General features: G+C 36.0%; 1 protein-coding gene across 10 annotated transcripts in view; it reads right to left on the reverse strand.

The window, feature by feature from the left end:
- CBLB (Cbl proto-oncogene B) overlaps positions 1-18439 on the reverse strand; it is a 214463-nt gene that overhangs the window by 86418 nt on the left and 109606 nt on the right. For all 10 annotated transcript variants that reach the window (XM_063661584.1, XM_063661588.1, XM_063661585.1 and 7 more), the window contains exons 5-6: positions 10399-10555; positions 4861-4982 (exon numbers count right to left, since the gene is read on the reverse strand). In XM_063661584.1, coding sequence (XP_063517654.1) covers positions 4861-4982; positions 10399-10555 — 279 coding nt within the window. The remainder of the gene's footprint in view (positions 1-4860; positions 4983-10398; positions 10556-18439) is intronic.

The following is an 18439-nucleotide window of genomic DNA, read 5'->3' on the forward strand; positions in this document are numbered from 1 at the left end:
TACTGTAGAACTCAATATATTCCTTTGTAATTTAGACATTAAAATTAGTTGTTTTTTTTTTTTTGAGACGGAGTCTACTCTGTCACCCAGGCTTAGAACTCGATATATTCCTTTGTAATTTAGACATTAAAATTAGTTTTTTTTTTTTTTTTTTTTTTTGAGACGGAGTCTCACTCTGTCACCCAGGCTGTAGTGCAGTGGCGCCATCTCGGCTCACTGCAACCTCCGCCTCCCAGGTTCAAGCAATTCTCCTGCCTCAGCCTCCTGAGTAGCTGGGACTACAGGCGTGTGCCACGACGCCCAGCTAATTTTTTGTATTTGTTGTTGTTGTTGTTGTTGTTTGTTTTGTTTTTGAGACAGAGTCTTGCTCTGTCGCCCAGGCTGGAGTGCAGTGGCGCAATCTCGGCTCACCGCAAGCTCCACCACCCGGGTTCATGCTATTCTCCTGCCTCAGCCTCCCAAGTAGCTGGGACCACAGGTGCCCATCACCACACCCAGCTAATTTTTTTGTATTTTTAGTAGAGACGGGGTTCACCGTGTTAGCCAGGATGGTCTCGATCTCCTGACCTCGTGATCTGCCCGCCTTGGCCTCCCAAAGTGCTGGGATTACAGGCATGAGCCACCGCGCCTGGCCAATTTTTTGTATTTTTAATAGAGACCACGTTAGCCAGAATGGTCTCGATACCCTGACCTCCTGATCCACCCACCTCGGCATCCCAAAGTGCTAGGATTACAGGCGTGAGCCACCGCACCCGGCCAACTGTTAAAAAAATAGTAACTTTTCTTTCAGATATTCCTGCCATTCATCCCTAAAGCTCAAAAGTGCAAACTAGGTAATGTCATGGCTGCCACCTAACCATGTCAAATTCAGTATCTTACAAGGGGAAGTTAAGATAGTTCAAAAATATAAATCAAATCAAGTCCCTTGAAACTAATATCCAACAAAAGGAGGCAGCAACTTGGCTTTAAATCCATCATTATCATTTATGTATTCATTTAGCTATCTATGTACTTATTTCATTTTAGATCATTTCTCTTTATTTGAGTGTACCGCATTCAATCTTTCTATCAGGATATCCTTCTGGATTTTATTACCCATTAAGCAGATCAAAAACAAACCAACTTAAATCTGTTGGCTATATTTTAATATTCTAGCTGCTGTATGTATGTGGCAGACACAAGTATGTCAAAATATACTTTAGTCATTGATAGACCAAGTACTATAAATGTAACTTGAAAGATATACTTTAACATACATAATGGCTGCAGTCACTGGATTTAATTAACTTGTATATTTATTTAGTAGTAGAGTGTAATTTCATCTTTGGACAAACTAGAATTTAAAAAAAGAAGTAATTTTTGAATATTAAAAACTTTATATTGGTGATAGAATCTTTGGAAAGAACTTTACAAAAAAGCCTAAAAACATATATCCCTAGAGAAACTGAAAATAGGATATCAATCTGTCAATTATTGGCATTCTTAATCAAAATCAGATAAAATAATGCCACAGAGACTTACGGCTATGATATTATGAAAAGTGCCAAAAATAACAGAAAGTCACTATAAATTGTAATTCAGAAGGACATTATTAAACTGTTACATAAAAAAATTAATATAAAATTCCTTCAAATTAAGTCAAAAGTTAAAATCTTAAAAATCTGTGTACTATGAATCTCAGCAAAATTTACAGAGTATATTAACATGAAGAAAATAATTACACATCTGCATTGCTAGTAATTTTAAATGTAATTCCAAATTTATTCATATACTAAGAATCTAGTAGATACTGAAATACATACTTGTGAAATTGCTCACATTTTTAATTCATGTCCTTTTCTGTTGCTCTAAACATTTTTTGGGATGGTGTTTCTAAAACTCATTATTATACAGAAGGTTCAAGCATTTCATCTATATAAGAGATAGTAATACCAGCAATCTGGTAAGAGCCAAGGGCATTTTAGAACAATTTCTTCTTCTCATGCACCTTTCTCCTATTCCATTTAATTTGCTGCTGACCCTTTGGCTGGTGGCTACCCCTTCCCAACCTCAAGTGAATTTTTGGCTTATTTTTAGCACCTTGCTCTCTTAAACAACATGCTTAATTTAATCAAATTTGGGGCCAGGAGTGGTGGCTCACACCTGTAATCCCAGCACGTTGGGAGACTGAGCAAGGTGGATCATTTGAGGCCAGGAGTTCAAGGCCAGCATGGCCAACATGGCGAAAACCCGTCTCCACTAAAAATACAAAAAAATTGGCAAGGCATGATGGTACATGCCTGTAGTCCCAGCTACTCAGGAGGCTGAGGCATGAGAATCGTTTGAACCCAGGAGGTGGAGCTTACAGTGAGCCAAGATAGTACCACTGCACTCCTGCTGGGTGAACACAATGAGACTCTGTCTCAAAAAAAAAAAAAAAAAATTTTTAATATATATATATATGCATATAAAATGAAGTATCTTTCATGTTGACGAGGTGGTTTAGGGTTCAATGCCACTCTTGTCACCTAATGAATATTTCACTTAGATTTCCAAATGTTACTACCTTCACCCCGTAACTCATATTTTGTCAGATGGATCCCCAATAATAAAGCACAACCTAAGGAGCCAAAATGTCCTTGAAGTAAATCCAATTGTTTTCTATACTATGAAGTCAAAGACATGAAATACTTTCCAAGATAAAAAAAAAAAAATGTTAAACACAGATATTCTCCAAAGCAAATATTTGTTACAGTTTTTTTTTATTCATTAACAGTGTTTTCCTAAACACATCTTTAGTACCCATGTCGTACTTTACACATTATAATTTGTTATATATTATTTATTTCATCATTAGCTACCTAAAATTTAGTAGAAAAAATCATTACATGGTAAGTTAGGAAGGAAAGGATTTTTTTCTCAGAGGACACTATTCTAGTTTTTTAAGGTATGATTGATATACAAAAAAGCTGTATAAAATGTATATATTGTACACATTTGAAGATAAGTTTACTGGTGGGTCTTATGATAAATATTCTTATCAGAGGGCAGTAGTTTTTTACTAAGAGAACTTTTCCAAATAGTAATGAGACCTGGCTGTTGTTCTCAACACTGTAATTCATGTTCTCCATGATACTGAACAAGAAAACAAAACCAAAAATAAAGGCCTCAGTTCCCTCATTATTTCTATGATTGGACAAGAAAATTTATCAAATAACTCACATGTTAAATTTTGTATGATTGCATAATTCCAACCACAACACATTTTTCACATCATACGCCAAGAGCAAGAAAGATACTTTATATGATGTCATTCAAGAGAGTAAAATTTATGGAAAAATCTGGTCATAAGAGATTCTTGAATGAAACAAAATCATTCATCTAAACCACTGTCAACATGCAAAATAACTGACCTTCTCTCATGGTTACAATGAGAACTAACTCTCCTTAGTCTAAATAGAAGATTTCAGTGGAAGCCCAACTGTTTTTGTACTCACTAGCTCCTTTTTCAAATATACTATATAAATTCTTAAAAAGATAAAAATACGGAAATTTTCATTATGGCAGAGAAGAAAAAATCAGCACTATTGGCTTGCATTTAAAAAAAAAACTGTTTTGGCCAGGCGTGGTGGCTCACGCCTCTAATCCCAGCACTTTGGGAGACCAAGGTGGGCAGATCATGAGGTCAGGACATCAAGACCATCCTGACCAACACGGTGAAACCCCATCTCTACTAAAAATACAAAAAATAGCTGGGCGTGGTGGCACATGCCTGTAATCCCAGCTACTTGGGAGGCTAAGGCAGGAGAATTGCTCGAACCAGGGAGTCGAAGGTTGCATTGAACAGAGATCGCACCATTGCACTCCAGCCTGGTGACAGAGCAAGACTCCATCTCAAAAACAAAGCAAAACAAAACAAAACAAAAGTGTTATAAAGTACAAACATTATATACACCATAAATCAAATAAAAATGATACCAGAAAAAAAAGGTAGTCTTAAAAACCAGCACCAAATTCATCCCTAAAATGAAATGTTCTCTATATGAAAATCAGAGCACTAATGAATACTGGAATAGCATCTGACATGTGAGGACTCTGACAAGCAGGTCTCTAATACCCTACCTGCTGTACTCAGCATACTGCCTGCCATAGTACAAATGCCTACTATGTGCCTAATGCATTTTTAGATGAAATACATGGGAAAATGCACTGAACCATGGAAGAGACAGATTTTCTGGACCAAGATTTGCCATTAATAAGGTGTAATTTCTTGGCCAAAGCCACAGGGGCTGACCAACCTCTCCAAGTCTCATTTAGTTTCATCATGTGGAAAATAAAATATAAATTCTGAGGCTATAATAAAACACGAAGCATTATGAAAAAAGTTTTCAAGGACATGAAATTGGTTTTGATTATAATAGGTTTATATATGCTTATGTGCATACATGTATTTGTTCATAAACTTACATGTATATTTATGTGTTCATGTGCATGTATATGTACTTATATTTATCAGAGAGCCTAAATGAATGTCTTAAAAATACCCTAAAGTAATGAACATAAGACTGTTCTATTTATTTGTTCTTTAGCACAGTATTCAAGTATTCAAATACATACATTCAATTTTGCACATAAACACAGATATCATGAAAACAGAAAGGAGACCATATCCCCTTTCACTTTATGAATACCAAGTTTCAGAGTAAGCACAATGTATCAATTTAAAAGATTATATTAAGAAGCACCATTTTGGTCTTTTACCTTTTCTAGCCCCCTCCCAAGCATGCCATCAGTGGGTGCTGCTGACTTACTCAGGAACAAACCACGGACAATTTTTCATCTTTGGATATATCACATAATATTACTGCTAAAAAGTCTTACCTTCCGGGTTTGGTGCTATATTTCTGTAGTCGTGCTTTAACTTCATCATACGTGAGAAATGCCATGTAACCTGGATGTGTCACAGCTAAGAAATTCCAATTCCGCAAAATAGAGCCCCAAGGCTAAAAAATAAATAAATTAAAAGATTAGTATCTAGAGAATATCAAATATTTTGATTACATACTGAACCATATTTAATACACTTAACATTATCTTGGATATTTTAAAAGTTAATCTGACCTTATGTGGTTTAGGTCAACCTTTGTTACTTAACAGCAGACATTCAAGTCTATTGTTCTTTAGAGAAATATGATTAGGCAGAAAACAGATTTTTCAGGAAGAGAATACAAAGAACAAAAAAGAAAACCACAAAATCTCTTCTCTACACAGCCTATTCTCACTACAGCACTTGTGACCACTGTAAAACACAAATGAAATAATTCTTTTGTTCAAAGCCTTCTAACTTTGAATAAAAGTCAAAGTCCTCATATATCGCTTAGAAGGACTTTACAGGGTTTGATCCCCAGCAGTTCCCTTTTTTGTCTCCATCTGCTATAACTCTCCCACTTTCTGCATCTTCTCCAGCCTGCTATTGTCTTGAACACAAAAGCCCTCTTCCCCCTCAGAGACTTTGTATTTGCCGATGCCTTTACTTGAATTTTCTTCCCCCAAATATCCATCTCATTCCTGTCTCCAAATGTCACTTCCTCAACGAAGCCTTCTCTGACCAGCATATTTAAAACTGTTACCTCTTGCCATATTCCTCACCTCCCTGTATGTCTGTTAACTGTTAACAACTGCTTCATTTTACACAGTAAGAAACCATATCATAGAACATGCATGACTTGGCAAAGGTTACACATTAACCATAAGCTACATAAGGGCAAGGGACATGCCTGTCTTGCTCACCCATGGGATGCCAGGACCAATGCAGTGTCAGATAATAGTAATCAGCCAGGGATAACTGTCATTGAACAGACAGATCCTCTAAATAGTGACTTGTGTAAAAGGCTAGTGTTAACACTACAGCAGTCACATCTGGCTTAACTTTAAGCTTAGGAAAGGTTTAGGGTTTAAAAGTGAGTTACATAAAAACAAAACTTTTCACAGAAGTATTTGGTTTGTACCACTGTATCATTCTCTCTTTAATCTGATTAGTTGTCTCTCCAGTTACCAGGGCAAGAGAAAAAAGGCAGTCAGTGATAGACAACTTTACTCAAGGGTGGATGAATCATCTCTGCAGTTTTTTTAAGGCTGAAGCTACATTTATTCCAAGGAACTGGCAGCATACTCTATCTGATGTGCCAGATTATTAAATCTTCTACATGAAAGAAAAAAAAAGTATTTTTACGTTGCCATGTTAAAGCTGTTAAAACAGTCATCCTAGACATGATTACTGGTAGAAAGTTCCTGCTTTTGTTTGTTTTGAGACTTGTTCCTCATTATTGTTAAGCAAGTTACAAATTTACAAGGCAGAATTCTGCAAGGATTATATCCCTTGAGATGAGGATAACAAAGAATGATTTAGTAATAATGAAGTTTTTTAGCCTTTTTCAACATAACAAGAAAAATCTTTGGGGTATTTCCCCATCACACTAAAATACCTAATTGGGCAAGAAAGGCGCTCTAGAGAATAATAATATGAGAGGTTGAAAAAAATGCATGTTTTTAATTTTCTTCCTAATGCATGACTAAAAACTGCATTAAACATTACTTGGAAAATGTCAGCATATATTTTAAAAAACTGAGCAATAACTGTTATATTCTAGACCCTAGTTTTTGTTTTGTTTTGTTCTACCCATCTATGAAGGACAAAGATGAAAGAAATACCAAACAAATATTTGGGTCACTTCCATTAAAGTCCACACAAATTAGTGGAAGAGTGGTTGAAAAAAAATGCTAAACTTTATAGAGCACCAATGCACAGTTCAAAATACAAGTAAAAAAATTAAGTTGGAGTTTTGAGCCAATTGCTACAGTATTTAGCAACCATTTCTTAGTACATAATCCAGAGGGCCAGCTTCTAATTGCAAAAATATTTATGTAATAGAATGAGTCTGTGTATTGTTTTCCTTGTATGCAGCCCATTCAAAACAGAAACATGTACTACTTATGCGCTTTTTCTTTTTAAAGTATTTCGACAACTACTGGCTTAAAAAAGGCAAAACAAAGTGCTTTGGAGAATAACTTTTTTTTATTTTGTTTTTCAGATTAAAGAAATTTTTTTGTATAAAAGAACATAAAATTATCTAGATACTTTTAAATGACTATAGAAATTAATGAAGTGAATAAAGGAGACAAGTCCCTCCATTCTCCCAAATGCTACTATTTTCAAGAAGAGCCAGTTACTGACTTAAACTTAAGTTGGAAGAGGGTCCTTGGCTGGTCTGCCTAGACACTCTCTATAATTCTTTGCTACAACTGAGGACTTTCCTCTTCTTTGATTTTCCTCACTATTCCATTGATGCTACACATTCCATAGTCACTAGGATATTCTACTAAAATACTCCGTCCTTATCCTGCTACCCCCAAATGTAGTGCCCCATTTCTCAGTGACCCCATTTTTTCTAACAGTGGGGATATAGAGGAAAAGGGGAACAACAGCCCCAGGGAGAAGGAAGGGAGAAGCAAAATCCCTATAATTTCTTTCCAGGACTAATATTAGGATGTGCTGATTCCAGCATCTCTAAGTGACTTTGAGAGAAAAGAGAAGGATAAAGAAAAGGAAAGAAGGAAGAAGAGGAAATGAGGAAGGTGACCACAATAAGACCCCTCCACTGACTCCCAAGTATTTGTTCAGGTTCTGCCTGCACATAAGAATGAAAGCCGAGAGGAAGCAAACATTTTTACTTCTTTCATTCCCTCTGCAATTCTCAACTTCATCTCCTGCCCCCCCACTGGCTCCTCCTTCAAAACCTTCTGCTAGTTTCTCTACTTCAGACCCCAAATTCTAAGTGTACCTTGCTCACCTTCAGTTACCTTTCTGCTAAATACCCCACTCCCAATAATTTAGTCAGAAGAAGTCACTGCCAATTAACTACTAATATCATGGCTATAGCTGAATGTATGTTCCCGCAGTCACACAGTATTAGCAAAACATATTTTCATACAGAATATATAAATGTAAGGATTTAATAAATATAATACATTTAAGAAAATCACTTAATTTTTAAAGTTGTATAAAAATAAAAGATCAGCAAAAGTTAAACCATCTACTTCTCTATACACAGAACCAATTTTATCATATTTTAAGGCACACATACGATTATATTCAAAGCATTTGATTAGAGCATAGAAATAAAAGGAATGATGAATCTCAGAAATACACAGGGGCTAACAAGAGTTCTTCAGCTGCTTCTGTAATCATGTTTTTAAAATGATTAGGCATTCCCTAGCCCAGGTAAGATGTTCATTTTACGATATAAAACTTTTCACAGTAGCTTGACTTAAAAATAGCCCTTTCTTTTCCCAACGCAGTGAAAGTAAATAAGATATATATTCCTTAGAGTATTAAGGTTGACTTGTGCTGTTTTAAAGTAAAACAGCTTATAAGAAAATATGTCCACATATTAAATAGCAGTTTAGGTAAGTGTTTAACCAACATTAAGTTGCTCTCATACTTTCAATATATAACTGCAAGGAATTCCAGCATTTAATACCCACAGTAAAAAGTCATCCAGGCTCACCACAAAAATATACTCACTTCCTAGAATGAGCAGTTAGGTTTAATGTAGGAAGATTACTTTTACTCTCTCCCTTGACAAGGTAAAGAAGCAAAGCTCTTACTATTTAGAATGTCTTTGTATCATGTTAAATAAATAAGGTATTCTGTAAAATTATCAGAAACCTTTAAAGAAAGGAGAGGTTCCATTATAAAATGACCAGTATCAGATAACTTTTTTTTTCTAAAATATATCTTAAAATCTTTGAAAAAACATAAACTGTCAAACTATAATACATACACCAAGGGAATAATCACGAATTTAAAAAATTTAAAATAATCAAAAGCACACTTTCATCAGTGATTTATGTAATTGCTTAACCTATATACAAAGTAGAATTATGATTCTCAAATTGTAATAAAGTGAAATATATCCTATATGTATTTTTTTTTTTTTTTTTTTGAGACAGAGTCTCGCTCTGTTGCTCAGGCTGGAGTGCAGTGACATGATATCAGCTCACTGCAAGCTCTGCCTCCTGGGTTCACACCATTCTCCTGCCTCAGCCTCCCAGGTAGCTGGGACTACAGGCGCCCGCCACCACGCCCAGCTAATTTTTTGTATTTTTAGTAGAGGCGGGGTTTCACATCCTATATATATTGTTGACAGGAGTTAATCTCTCTTCTATTAATGGGTTCCTTCATAAATTAAAAGCTAATCCTGTGCATTGTGGTTTTTATTACATAAACCAGTCATCCAATCCTTGCTAGCTAGTGCCAAGCAGAATTATAAATCAGAGAAGTAAAGTTCATGTAACACGAAAAACATGAAACCAACATTATACTCTGATATTTGTTGAATGCATGTTTCAAAGAGAATCAATGTTACTTCAGATTAAAATGATAAAAAATTATATCAGAATATAAGTAAGCCCAGTCTGATCAATTTACTTCATTTACTGTATAATTTATGTTACCAAATCATAAAAATGTTAAGCAAAAAATTTTTATTTTGTGACTACTTGAACTGAATCCCACAGATGATACACATTTTAGTGGCAGAGTCAAACTCAAAACACAAATTTCAAGTCTTCATGTTTAAGGTAATTCCATTAAGGCATGCAAAAGAAGAAAATGATAGTATCCATATAATGCTACCTTCTTCTAATTTGCTATGTGAAAACAATTATGGAAGATAACTTAAAAGGAAAAACAATAAGCACAACAAAAATGTTCATCTTAAAGTTGTTTACATTAGAGAAAATGTGGGAAAAGATCTAAATTTTTCAAAAGAGAGCTTTGTTAATACTGACATACTATTTTGAATGAATATGACAAGGGAACTGATGAAGAATATTTATTGACTTTGAAAAATGTTCATTACACATGGTTGAATGTGCAAAGCAATTTACAAAATAAGTACAGGACATAGTTCTGTCCTATACAGAACAGTCTGATATTTCTAAGTTTACTATTTCCCTTTTGACCTAATAAACACAGAAGGCAAGGGGAAAGATTTTAGATCTAGCTGGCAAATGCCCACCTGCAGTTGTTGCATTCTATCCATCATTGTGCTAAAAGATCAACAAAATAAAGTAAGAAACTAAGTAGAGAGTTTAAACAAAGCTCTTTTGGATGGATCCTCTCAAAGCTGACAAGCAGCCACCAGGCTCACAGCATCTGATACTCCAAACTTAAGCCAAATGGCTCACTCTAAACTTTTAGCAATGACCAAACATACCAATAAAATTACAGACTAATAGGAATGACACTATTTTCCATATGTTTGTTTATATGTGTGTGTGTGAAAGAGAGAAACAGAGAGAAAAGACAGGGAGAGAGAAGAAGGGAATGGATAGACTAAGCAAATATAAACTTACCTGAAACAGCCTGGTAAAAATATCAAATTCAAAAACTGAAATGTAATCATTGCAAGTTAAATCAATTGTTGATTTTAGAGCCATTGCTTCCAGACCAGAGCTAATTTGGTGGACCTCATGAAGGCACTGTCTGAATACTTTCCATGGTACGATAGTTCTGTGCAAGGTGGAAAAAAAGGGAAATAATTGAATCAAGTGTCATTTAAGAAATACCTCCCTTTGAAGCAGCAAAATTCAATAATAAAATTAATATAATTGTATTTGTACTACCAGACAAATATTTGAGAATATTGTTCATATTTCAGAACAAATGTAGTGGGTTCTGTTAAACTCAATTATTTTGCATTTGCTAAGAATATGACAAAAATTTAAGTTAATTTTCTCTCAAACAGTCCTAGGCTATCAAGATAGATATAGAAACATATCTGAAAAAAAGGTATTAGGTCAAAGTCTTAAGTGTCATGACCTCTTCATGTATGTATACAAGGTTATTTAATAATGAATCAAGATTTAATTCTCATTTTCTAAAAACAGTCATAAGATTATAGGTCCATATAATAATAGAGATCCTTTATTCATTGCACAAATGAGTAATATGTATCAACCAATTCAAGAAGGCTAAGGTAGAAAGCCATCAAGACATTTCTGCCACAACCCTGATGTTTTCTGCAGAGACGAAAAGCATATGTTATCTAACTTTTCATATTAATACAAAAGAAAAAATTAATTTTTTAAACCAACCACAACGGTTATATCATGGGAGTTTATTCAACATTTATTACTTTATTTTGACTAAATATCATTCAACAAAATTTTAACATGTAATGCAGTTACACGATTCAAAAAATTTAGAAGAGCACAGAATGGTAACTAGGGAAACATCTCTCAACCTATCCCCATCTGACCAGTTTCCAACTCACCTACCCTCTTTCCCACCATGAAAATTAGTGACACCCAGGATGCATTTCTTAGTTAACCTTCCTGCTTCAGAATAATGCCTATTCCTAATTCGGCAGAAGAAAGAAATCATTCAGTTTTAAAAATTTAAACTACAATTTTTACAACAGAATAGCATAAAAGCCGTCCCTCTTATAAGATAACATCCTCTTATAAGACAGCAAATATTTAAATCTTAGGTTTCCTTTACCAGTATCTCTGAAATACAAGACTCAGGCAGAATAAACTAAATTGTGCCTGGCCCCATTCTGTATCAATCCTCTCAATGAGATATCGCCATAAAGGTACAACTTTGATATTCATTCAATAATCTTCTATAGCAGTGTTTATCAAACTTCGGCATGCATCCAAATTATCTGAAAGGCTTGTTAACATAGCCTGATCCTCAAACCAAGATATTATGATTCAGTAGCATTGGGGTGGGGCCTGAAGATTGACAGCTATAAAATGTTCCCTGAGGCTGCTGCTGCTGCTCTAGAGACAATGCTTTGAGAGCCTACTGTATCTACTCATTGCTAAAACAAGGCACTGTTGGGGAAATACAATTATAGAAATAAAGATAACATCTTTGTCTTTGAAGATCACACCTTAGGGAGAGAAGTAAAACCTGTAATGCTAAAGAATCTAGAGTGGAGTATGTAAGGACATGCTAGTTGGGTGATGGATACACAGCAAGGGCTGGAGGGATTCCAGAGAAGCAGTCTGTGGGAAGTGGCATAAATTAATGGTGAGACAGGTTGACAACACTATGCTGTATTTATAAGAGAGTTTAGGTTTGAGGTACCATTAAAAGAAGAAAAATATGAGGCTTAATACCTCAAAAAGTTTTTCTCTATGTATGAAAAAAACAGGAAACCACAGAGAACTGAGGAGAGATACCACATCAGATGCCATTTAGAAGAAACACACGTCAGGCTCTGATTAAGGTTAACAAAATGCTGCTGTTTTAAAAAAACAAGGAACACTTTAAAGAATATTAGGAAGCTGTTGATTTACAATGAAGTATAAACATGCAATTATGTCCGGCTTCATTATAATTACCATAAAACTAATGTCTAAGAAGTACATTTTGCTTTTCCAAATTAAAGTTTCAAATACTCAACACACAAAAGGGACATTGATCATGATACTTAGAGTAAAAAAATATGATCAGAGAACCACTGACTTCAGAACAGTATAAATTTTATTTTTCGTATGAAGAAGTTAAAGCATTTTTGTTTCGTATATAAAGTATACAACATAAAGTGGTCAAATTGTCAATATTTACTTTGTGTATAACATATAAAGTTTTTTTAAAAGGGCCAAATAGACATCTTCCACATCTGTTACTATAAAAATTATTCTAATCTAGCATTTACAGTGAATTCAATTCATAACTTTTGAGCACTCAGTGATTTCCCAGAGCCAGTTATACGAGATGTATGAACTTAAGAAAACTGTAATCTAATGTACCCCTTCATAATAACAATTTACAAAAGGACAAGCTACATTTCCACAGTACTTGTGTAAATGAAACTTTGTCAGATTACTTGTGATAAACCTCAAATTCAAAGAGGCATTCACTGGAATCTTAATTAGTGGTAGTAATAGGGATTAGGAAGCCAGGGCATTATTTTGTTAGCTTTTCATATATGAATGTTTGTACAACAGATTCCCCTCCTTTGATCACCTCAGCAAAACACCCATTATTGTGTAGGAGGTGGGGCTGAGGAACAGAGGTAGGGGGAAGGGGATTTCAAGAATGAAGAATAGAAATAGAGTATAACAACAAAGTCTTTAAAAACAAACAAAAAATTAGATTATTCTAAACTGTTGCACTAAGGCTCTAAACTTTCTTAAGACTAAGTGGCTACCATTCTTTGCTGAGGTATATGAGAGGAAGGGAACCCAGAAAGCATTAATTTTCACACCTCTATTTAAACTTCTGCAAAAAGACAGTGGTGGTTTCTACTACCTCTTCCTTTAGAGATGAAGCAAATGAGAGAAAATGTCAATGGCAAATTGTTTTACAAATGTAGAAATTTCAGGGTGCTGCAGAGACCTGGGAAGAAGAAAAGGGAAGAGAGAGAGAGAGAGAGAGAGAGAAAATAAAAAGGCCAACTAAACTCCAAGTTTTCACTAATCCAAAAATCTTTCAATATATTCTATCGACCCTTACAATTATAAACCACTTAAGTTGCAAGCTGAATGGCTTTTAAAATACAGTGAACAAGTATAAGTAACTGTCAATCTACAAAGAATAGAATACACGATCAATGGATAGCCATGCACCTGTAATAATAAAATAATTTCAGGATCTTTTTATTTCAAATAAGAGTAAGAACTGCTATTTATTGATGGCTTACTACAACTTATCTATTATATAGAAATCTATTGATGACTTTTTGTTAAAGTGATAGTTCTGTTCATATAATGTCATGAGAGATAAGAACATGATAAATAAGACTATGTTATAATCCTGTTATTAGATAATGAGTTCTAGTCTGTCTACCAAAAAACAATAGTAATCCTCTTTAAAATCTTGAAAAACAGTATCCTTTCAAAGAAAATGGGATTAATCAGATGCAGGGAAATCAATCTGGAAAGGTGTCAGCTGGTCAGTAGTTGACAAATCACTTAATCTTCTAGCTTGTTTTCTCCTGTGTAAATGTGGAGAAGTGTATCAGATATTCTAATTTGAAAATCCTGCAATTTTAAGAAAAAGGTAAGAGGAATGGAAAATAGAAAGTGTGAGGAGAATGATTTCTTTTTAAAAAAAGGTAAAACATTTTCATGAAACCACTAGTTCATAAAAGGCTAGAGGGTTTTAGTTTCAGCTGATAGGAAAAAATGAAAAACATTTCATACAACAAAGGGTGAACATCAACAGAAGCCAGGGTGTTTGCAAACAGGAACTTTTGTATACTATGGTGTGAATGAGAATTTACACAGCACTTCTAGAAGGCAATTTGGAAACAAATTTCAAAAGCCTATACATTATGACTAAGAACATCTACTTCTAGGGATTTCACCTAAGGAAATTATGTCCAAAACATACATAGCAGCCAAAGGCCCATCCACAAGTCTTTTATATGCAGTGTTGTTTATAAGAGCAAAATATTTGAAAACAAATACATTCACTAGTAACGTTTTGTGCAGAAAAATACTTATTGTCATGGAAAAGTGCTCATGGGATATTACTAAATGGAAATAGTATTTTTAAAATGTTGTTCTTTATGATCCAATGTTAAACTATAATGTCTGGAGATACCACAAATTTAATAACTGGCTTGTGGATGGGATTATAAGTGATTTTAAAAATATATTTTCTGAATTTGTTCATGGTTTTTAACTTTTTATATGTCTAATATGCTCTAGTGTACTAAAAGAATAGAAGATGTACTAAAACTTTTAAATGTATATAATCGTAGAAGAATCAATGAAAACCACAAAGCAGTGTCTGCTTATGACATAGCTATATATGTAGAAAATACAAAAATTTTACAGATTAAACTATAGGAAATAAGAAAATTGAACATGGTTGCTAAATACAAAATTGATATAAAATATCAGTTGTAGTTCTTATATTGGCTATACATAACTAGAAAATGAAACTTTAAACATTTAATTTTTATAATGCTATCTACAAGTCCCAAATAAATAGAAATAAAGCTAACAATAGATGAGCAAGGCAAAAATATCAACATACACACATGCACAGAGATATAAAAAACATAAATAAAGGTATATAACACTTTAATGGTAGATTCATATTATAAAGAGTCAGTTCTTCCCAAATTAGTCTAAAAATTTAATATAACTCAAATAAACAATCCCAGGAGGTATTTTTTGTAGTAGATACTAAAAACTGGTTCTGAACTTCATGGGAAATGTAAGAGTCAAGAACAAAAAAAGGTAATCTTCACTAAGAACATTAACAAGTATATACTCTTTACATTAATTAAGACAATGTAGCATTGGTACAAGCATAAACAAATAGATGAAATAAAACTAAAATTTTAGAAACTTATGTACCCACATATAAACACTGGATGACAGAGTTTGGATATTTGTTCCCCGCAAACCGCATGTTGAACTGTAATCCTCAATTTTGGAGGTAGAGCCCAGTGAGAGGTGATTGGATCATGGGGGCATATTTCCAATGAATGGTTTAGCACCATCTCCTTGGTGCCATCCTCACGATAGTGAGTTCTTACAAGATCTGGTTGTTTAAGGGCCTGGCACCTCCCCTTGCTCTCTCTTGCTCCTGCTCTCATCACATGTGACATGCAGGCTCTGCTTCACCTTCTGCCATGAGCAAAAGCTCTCTGAGGCCTGCCTGGAAGCCAAGCAGATGCTAATACCATGCCTGTACAGCCTGCATAAGCATGAGCCCAATAAACCTTTTCTTTATAAATTATAATTGATGTTATATATCCAGTTTCTGTGTTAGGTTGTTTTAGCAGTGCTATAAAGAAATACCTGAGACTGAGTAATTTATAAATAAATAATCGAATGAATAGGTTAATTGTGGTACAGCTATACAAATGAAGCAAGGAGAATAAACAAAGTACTGCTACATGCAAGTAAAGATTTGAATTCCATAAACATAAAGAGAGGAAGAAGCCAGTTTTTTCCAAAAGAGTATAATTAGTATGATTTCAACTATGTATGATTTATGATGCCATTTATCAGAACTACTGGGTGGTGACTATGTGCGACTTTCTGACGCGCTGAGAGAGGGTGTCTTCCAAGATGCAGGTAGTAAGGTATTATTACTTTATCTGGGTAGCATATACATGGATATATTTACTTCATAACATTTTCTCACTCTATATGTATGATTTGTGTACTCTTCCCCAGGTACATTAAACTTCAATTATATATTTAAATTTTAAAAAATATTACACTAAAAATCTAAGACTAAAAAACAGATACGTGGGAATGAACAAGGTAACTACCACAATACAAACAAGGAAATCAACATGTTTGTTTATTGTTGGTTTGTTTTGTTGCTGTGGTATTAGTGGTGGCAGGTGTTTAAGATCCATTGTAGCTCAGGAATATATACTGTCATCCTCATTTTAAACAAAAAGAAAATATGTTCTATATTCAGTAACCCAACTCTATTTCTAATTTTATGTAAATGTTGTCAGAAAATTCACCTTGATCAACTAAGATATGTTCAATGTCAGTATCTTTAAACAGAGGGCAAGCTTTGTTCAGAAGATAATAGGATATTTGTAACATATTTGATATGTTTTGATTACATTATGGACACAAAATATTAGCGCTGTGATTCCTAAATCTGTTGACATTTTGTATACAGTTACTCCTTAAATCCAACCTTCTTTTATCATGACTCCATTTTTTAAGAATATGAAGATAGATTGTTATGAGGCCATTATTACTCTTGCTGTTCTATCAATAAGGGAAAAGCAATTGTTTTCCAGCAACCCACAGAAACAGCATATCAAAACACTCTGGTCATATAGTCACCATACAGCAAGTCATCTTTGATAGGATGGTAACCATAGTTACCAAGGATATTCATAATTAGATTGAACCACTCTTCCTTATACATGAAAATTTCTGACACTGATAAAGACATAGAGGCTGGGTATTTATGCTGGATAATTTTTATTTGTCAAAAATCTCATAACACTTTGTCTCTAGTGCAGATAAGCACTACTGTCACTTACTGTTTGTGTGTCACTTTTCCAGCCAGAAACCTCTGTGATTGGTGGCGCCATTACCCGAGTTTTGCTCAGGCCTGCTGGGCTCATTCCACTGACTCAACCTGGCAGGCCACGCTCACCATGCACTACCAGCACAGATCCCACACCTGCCAAGGGCGAGTCAGATGCGGAGCACAGCAAGTGGTGCATGAACAAGTGAGCGCGGAGTCCAGCCACTGTGCACAGCCAAGCACACTGGCTGCTGTAGCAGGGTGGGCAGCTCCAGGCACCAACACAGGCACCGGCTCTGGGCAAGCCAGTGGCTGGATCTGATGCACAGCAAGAGGCTTCTACTGTGGGCACCTGTGTCTGGAAGAGGGGAACACAGTGGCACCCAAAAGCTTGGAGACTCCAGAAACTGCAGACCCCCAAATGGGGTGTCACAGCCTAGCTCAGGGAGCCTGTAGGTGTGGGCTCCCCAAAGGGCCACAGCTCTTCTCTCCTTCTCATTGCCCACAATGTGGGGAGTGGAGGAGGTGGAGGGTGGGCACATTTCAGCCCTGTTTGTGTTACTGTTTTTTCAGTCCTGCCATTTGGCAGGCCCTGAGTTCTTGTCCCATGTCCAGGAAGAATGAGGTATACCAACAACTGGAGGGTGGGAAGGCAGAAAGGAGCTTTACTGAGCAGCAGAACAGCACTCAGGAAACCCAGAGTGGGTAGCTCCTTTCTGCAGGCAGATCATCCCAAGGAGTCAAAGAGACTCAAATTGGGTAGCTTCTTCCTGCAGCTGGTAGTCTGATGTCTGTGTGAGTCTGGCTGGGTCTGAAGTTTTTCATGGGCTCAGAAGGGAGGAAGTGTGTGCTGATTGGTCCAAGGGTAGGTCCAGAAAAAGCACCATAAGTTTTCACTCCCACTGTGAACTCCAACAGGAACTGACAGCCCGGCCCTGAGGCTGTAGGCCATCCCTGTCTTGAAGGTAGGGCGTCAATGGGGACCTGCCCCTTTCCACCCATGAGCCTGTCTGCCTCCTGCTGCCACCAATCATGTCATCTACAGGTGACCCGGCTGTTTCTGTGGAGGGTCACCTGCAGGCCCATGTGGAGCTGCCCTCAGCCCAACCCCCTCAGCCTCCCTCCAGTGCTCCTTGGTCCCAAAGTCTGGAAAGGGATGAGGTAGCAGGGGGCTGGCATGTCAGTGCCACCCTGAGTGTGTGCACACCCAGCCAGGTCACAACAGTGCCCAGGCTTGGCCACAGATTCGCTCCATCCCAGAGCAGGCACTGGGAGCAGGGTGAGGTCAGACAGCAGGAGTAGGCACTTCCAAGCCTGCTGGGGTAGGGGGACTTCCCAGGCCCCCAAGAGTGTAGGGATGCCCAGGTCCACAGCTGCAGCTGCTCCTGGAAGCATGGGGCTCCAACCCCACCAACC

Source organism: Pongo pygmaeus, chromosome 2 (assembly GCF_028885625.2).
Source record: "Pongo pygmaeus isolate AG05252 chromosome 2, NHGRI_mPonPyg2-v2.0_pri, whole genome shotgun sequence".
Lineage (NCBI taxonomy): Eukaryota > Metazoa > Chordata > Mammalia > Primates > Hominidae > Pongo > Pongo pygmaeus.